The sequence below is a fragment of the Leiobunum rupestre genome, chromosome 2, assembly GCF_980474605.1.
Source record: "Leiobunum rupestre chromosome 2, qqLeiRupe1.1.hap1, whole genome shotgun sequence".
Taxonomy (NCBI): Eukaryota; Metazoa; Arthropoda; class Arachnida; order Opiliones; family Sclerosomatidae; genus Leiobunum; species Leiobunum rupestre.
The window spans coordinates 76,585,138-76,591,315 of NC_143385.1; the positions used below are offsets into that span (position 1 = coordinate 76,585,138).

Below are 6,178 nucleotides of genomic sequence, written 5' to 3' on the forward strand. Positions count from 1 at the left end.
ATCGCACACGAAATTTCATTCTATACAGGGTGTCTCAATTTGCTCGATCAGGCTATTTTTCTCAAAATGTATTTATGCTAGGGTTCTGAAATTATCAGGGTTTATTTGTTAGGTATGGATGGCTTTGGTTACTAAATTTCAGAAAAATCCAACGATTTTGTGCCGTTTTGGAAAATTTATTTTTTCACCGGTAGGTGTCAAGCAAAATGTTTCAATAGAAAGGTTGTAGGGCATAGTCGAAAGTGTAAAAATAATTTTGGTTCGGTTGAAAAAGACCTATTTTTCACTGAGTTTGGAAGTCGGGGGAAAACAAGTCGTACTAGCAGGCAATAGCCTTTAACGAATTGTAGGTAACATGCATTTCAGTTATAAGATTTCGAAAAATAAACAAATAATAATAAGCCCAAGTGACAAATGTTTTTTAATGACTTCTACAAAATGTTTTAAAAAATGCCACCTTCTGATGCAATGCACAAATATGCACGATGTTGCATATTGCGAAATGCTCCCCGAACCATTTCTGGAGTCACCCGGCGACATGCTTCGATGATTCTTTGTCGTAAATCTTCAACGCTCGTCACAAATGTTTGGTATGCGTAGTCCTTTACGAATCCCCAAAGAAAAAAGTCGGATGGTGTTAGATCAGGGGATCTTGCAGGCCAACGAACAGGACCAGTTCTTCCGATCCATCTTCCAGGAAACTCGTCGTTTAGATATGCAACCACGTCACGATATTGGTGAGGTGGCGCCCTATCTTGCTGGAACCAGATGCGTCTGTACTCGGTAAGAGGAATGTCGTCCAACACGCTGGATATTTCATTTTGAAGGAACTCCAATTAGTTTTGACCGTTCAGACGATTTGGCAGGAAGAACCGGCCAATTATTCTGTCACCTAACAGACCAGCCCACACATTTAAGCGAAACTGCACTTGGTGGCGGTGAGGAAATCCCCAGTGTGGATTCTCGTATTCCCACATATGTTGGTTTTGACGGTTGAAAGGCCCATCTCTTCAGAATGAACATTCGTCAGACATCAGTAGTTGATCGTAAAATCCTGGTGTGCGTCAGCCATGAGGCAAAACCAATTGCAGAAGTCGAGTCGGCGCTGTCTATCACCGTCATCCAGTCCTTGGTGAAGTGTCGCACGATAAGGATGAAAATGGTGTCTTTTGAGTGTTCTCCAAACGTAGTTTCGATCCATCCCTAAGTCAAAGCTGGCAGTCCTGACGCTCGCTCGAGGATAGGCGACGAAGTAGGCTAGTATGGTGTTTTCCATGTCGATGTCCTGGAGACCACGACCACGAAACTTTGGATTGATATTACCCCAGTTGTCGAAGTCGCGGACCACTCTAAGAACCGTCGTATGACTTGGTCTGCAATTGGGAAATCTTCGTCTAAATAACTGACTTACTAGAGTAGCATTACGACGACCTTCTCCGTAAAATAATTCTAGCATATGAGCGCGCTGATCTCGAGTGTAAAGAGGCATACTGGACAACAATCGGCCAGGCTGATATAATGTTTTAGCCAGTGGCGTCACCAGGATTTCAAAACTGGTGGCGCTTAAGCCATTAGCACTGATCAGGGGCGTCCTATAGTGAGTGATATGGGGGAGGGGGGGAGCTCCCAAAAAGGTTTTTAAAGTTGAAATATTGAGGCCGACTATGAAAAATTAAATTTTTGATGCCCATTTTTAAGTTCGAAGAAACTTTTCGACAAGTGAATTGGAAAAATTGGGAATTTTAGGTGGCGCTTCAGAAATTTGACAGGTGGCTCAAGCGCCGCCTAAAACACCCTAGCGACGCCACTGGACTTTTAGCTTTGAAATGTAAACGCTTTAAATACTACTCGGACAATTGATATTTCACGTTAAAAAACAAAAAAAAAATAAGCGTAATTTTTGGTCTACAAATCTTTGTTTGATGATCTTACTCGTAACCACGTCGAAATGGAAGACGCGGTCTTTGTCTACTTTGTCTAATTAGGTGTTGAACGTAATAATTTTCTTTAACAATAACTTTTTTTCCCCGACTTCCAAACTCACTGAAAAATAGGTCTTTTTCAACCGAACCAAAATTATTTTTACATTTTCGACTATGTCCTACAACATTTCCATTGAAACATTTTGCGTGACACCTACCGGTGAAAAAATACATTTTCCAAAACGGCACAAAATCGTTCGATTTTTCTGAAATTTAATAACCAAAGCCTTCCATACCTAACAAATAAACCCTGAAAATTTCAGAACCCTAGCATAAATATATTTTGAGAAAAATAGCCTGATCGAGCAAATTGAGACACCCTGTATAAATAAACACCGAAATTTAATTCTGTATTAATTAGTAATATACACTTCCGATAAATCTGAAAGTCTAATTTCCGACGAAGCGTAATAAGGATCGGTGGTTCTGTGGTAGAACGTCCGCCTGTCACACAGAAGGTTTTGGGTTCAAATCCCGCTCGATACGATCGCAAATTGACACTTAGACAAATATCGTGAACAATTGGTGGAAACCCTGCCATTGGATGTTGAGAGGTTGCTATAACACTTAGCACTCGATCCGTCCCAAAAGAATAAGGAGAAGTTGGTGAAAAAACACAAACACAACAAACACAACCGTCATAACACAAACTCAATATTCCCACTCAATACATAAACATTACAAAAAATATCTAAACAAACTGAGTTAAAACTCCCGCGACAGTGAGCGTTAACGAAAAGCAACAACCAAACCCAACCGCAAATTTATCCGTAAACGATCACCGTCACACGGTGGTTTTGCCAATCTTTCGACTTCGTTCCCTAATTCCAAGCAATTGCGAACGCGGATTTCGAGAAACTGCGTACGCAATGATTAACCTTTGCCCCGAAAATGCGAACGCGTTCGCAGGCCAGACAGACTTTGTCCCCTCGGAGAGGTAAAAATGTATGTATACAGATTTTCATGCTTTTATCACAAAACGCATGATTTTTTCAATTTGCGAACTGACTATCTCCGTAAAATTTTCTGGTGGCGCATCCCGCTGCCTTCAAACCGGATTACGGAGCACGAAGCGTTCACCGCCTCGGAAAGGGGGATGAAAAATGAAGGGAGACTGCGATTTTGTGGCCGAAATTCGCGGATTTTCTCCGCTTGGTGGTGTTTTGGCGTGGACAATTCATAAAATGCGGAATAGCGTTACCTCTCCAGTCCATGTGTAAATGGTCTTAAATATAGTCTTAGTCGATAATTCAAAATAACGGTAAAAAACGCCGCCGATCAGTTTAGAAAATTCTTTTCGGCGGCGTATTCGTCGGCCATTTTTGGTATGGAGATACAGGCCGGAAGGCAGGCAAAGCTGCCAGATTTCGATAGACCGAAAACGGCCAACTCTCTCAAATGTTTTCGTTTTCAAAACGAAAATTTTGCGGCGTAACTATCGACTAAGACTATTGGCACAGTATATTTTTGAGAGTTATAAAATTTTTATTTTTAATTTTTTGTTTCTATATATATCTCCGTATATACAGGGTGTTTAGAGAAGTCTGGAACAAATTTACATGAGTGAAAATGGTCTGAAGAAACGTTTTCCTAAATTGAACCGTATCCGAGTAATTGGCCGTCAAAAATCGGCTCCAGAACGTAGAAAAACGCAAATTTGCAGTTTCTATTATTCCTTCGACCCGATCGTTACCTGTTACTAAGCATTTGGTTTTTTATCGAAAAAGGTAAAAAAAGAACACTAGTATCAGAAGTTTAAAAATAAATCAATATCAAAGGAGCTGATACTTCATGGATGTTTAAAATATATTTATTAAAATTTTCGGGAGCTTTCAGGAGGCCCAGCTGTTTGCCACAAGGGGATTTTAGGCCGTTATTGCCGCCAAGTATTTTCTTTCCTATAACGCATAGCTCGCGAAGGGGCTAGTAACGCAGAACAAACCCTCTACATATTTTCTATCTCTATGGAATTTGTCCCCTATTTTTGTTAATCAGAATTTCATTCCCTTCGCCTAATTTGCCATCCCCCTTATTACAACTATAGTTAGTGCATGCCAAGGTACCGCAGTCATGTCGTGGATTTATCATTTATAGGCCCATAATAACTATGAACTGAAATAATTTCGCCATTAGAAAGCCGATAAAATAAAAGCTAAAAACACCTCTCAGAGATCAATGTTCAAAATATGACAACTGAAGAGCACGATGGTTAAGTTAATGGAAGACGTTTTATCAAAAATCTAGGCTTAATCGCGCGCGGGTATTATAAGATAAAGGGCAACAAAAGCGGAAATGGAGAAAACAATATGGCAGCTGTGAGCAACAAACACAGCACCCCACATAAGGAGAACGCAACCCGCCAAAAATCGTGCATTTTCTTGCGTACAATTTTCATTGGTTAGACGCTTTAGCTCCTGCAACCGTCGGAAGGGGAAAATTCGGAAATTGTCTTTCTCCCGCCCGTAAAACGTTCAGCGTAAAGGCTCGTCCAATGAAATTTGTACACAACACTGAGTGTTTAAAGGCTAGCTGTGTTCTCCTTGTGTTTGTTGCTCCTAGGTGGTAGCATCCGCTGAAACTGCACCGTGTTTGGTCATAAGCACGCCAACGGCACAGGTGGACTCCAGTGGAGTAAATAGTGCCCCCGCGGGGGGGGGGGCAAGAACTAGGGGGCCCCCAAACGTCTATGATTAAAATTCGTGCTATTTAAAAGGGCCCCCGAGTCGTTATTCGCGGGGGGGCGGGGTTCCCAGTTACGCCACTGGTTGACTCCCTTTGACTGTGTTTGGGTGGCGTGCGTCGAAGATTTAACTGTCAGCAGGAAGGTTCTCCCGTGATTTTTGGTCACGAGTCCGGGCTGTGAACGCTTGCGCAGGGCATTATGTTGAGACTATTCGTGATGTAGGATAATATGATATCCCATGTGCAGTGGTGTATTAGCTCCTGCTCTTTCTCTCGACGCTACTTTTGTTACTTTTTAACACTTACATTGCAATATTAATAACATTAATGCGTATCTTACAAATATTTTACTTTTATACTATTTGTATTTTATTTTAGCAACCCGTATCTGCCGTGTGACGAAATTCCAGATATCGACTTTGCTCACTGGAAGGACACCCCCAGAACATGATGAGGTTACAACTAAAAACACGCAAAAAGTTGTTAAATATTAAAAAAATAAATAAACTAGAAAATTACTGTCAGCCAGTTTTGCTTTATTAGTAAAACAATAGGTACTTACAGGTCCAAAGCATCGTTTTAAAAATTTCGGCCGCATTTCATATAGTTCCTCGCCTTCCGTAAAGTGACCCAGCCATAACGTTTCGCGTCCCAAATCAGATGATTATGAGACCCACCTTCAAAATGTACACAATTTTGTTGCCGTTTAAAGTTGCACGTGCCAGTGGCCGTGCACAGGGGCACGCGAGTCGTTGTTGTCGGTGGGAGAAAATTGCCGGGAGGGGAGCGACAAAGCCTCCCCCTTTCATAGGGTAAGGGGAAGACAAAAATGAAGATAAAATTGACCACGTTTAGGCATAAAATAATCATTTTAAAATAAATGATGAAATGATGGATGTATTCATTTCAACCATGAATGCCCCTCCAATCCCAGCGACTGAAGTTAGACTAGCTAATGCAGTTCGATATTCATTGTTGAAAGGTATACATTCGTGGTTTAGGGTCAGTTATGGCCCATGAGGTAGAATAAATAGATATCCAAATTTGCCTTCCAGGACCTACCGTTTCGCGGGACAGTATTTGTTCAGTTGGAGAGTTAGGCCTAGTAAATGAACTTAATCGAACCGTGTTGGCGCCATCTATGGTGTTATTGGAAAACTAAACCATAATATATTTTGATAAAGTTTCTGCTTATAGAAACAGATGGCGCCAACACAATTGGATTAAGTTGAAACTTGAGCCTAAGTCTCCTACTCATATAAAACGTGTCCCGCGAATCCCAGATTTGTTTGGACCTCTATTTATTCTCCCTCACACATCGCCATCTATCTATCGTTGGAGGTGCATGAAAACCTCGAAGCTTAGTAGAGGGGAAATTATAAGCATGGCCAACTTTGATTAATGATTAACCGCTACTCGCACTAGAAGGCCCCCCAGCTCTATGTTAACGAGCGTATGAGGAAAAGCCGATTTACGCGGGAATATTCGGCTTGGCGCGCTGAAAACCGGGACAA

General features: G+C 41.4%; 1 protein-coding gene across 1 annotated transcript in view; it reads left to right on the forward strand.

Moving 5' to 3' along the window:
• LOC149959051 (peroxidase-like) overlaps positions 1–5,135 on the forward strand; it is a 34,971-nt gene extending 29,836 nt beyond the window's left edge. Inside the window, exon 12 of the mRNA XM_090165128.1 lies at positions 5,043–5,135. Coding sequence (XP_090021254.1) covers positions 5,043–5,115 — 73 coding nt within the window. The 3' untranslated portion in view covers positions 5,116–5,135. The remainder of the gene's footprint in view (positions 1–5,042) is intronic.
• The last annotated feature ends 1,043 nt before the right edge of the window (positions 5,136–6,178 follow it).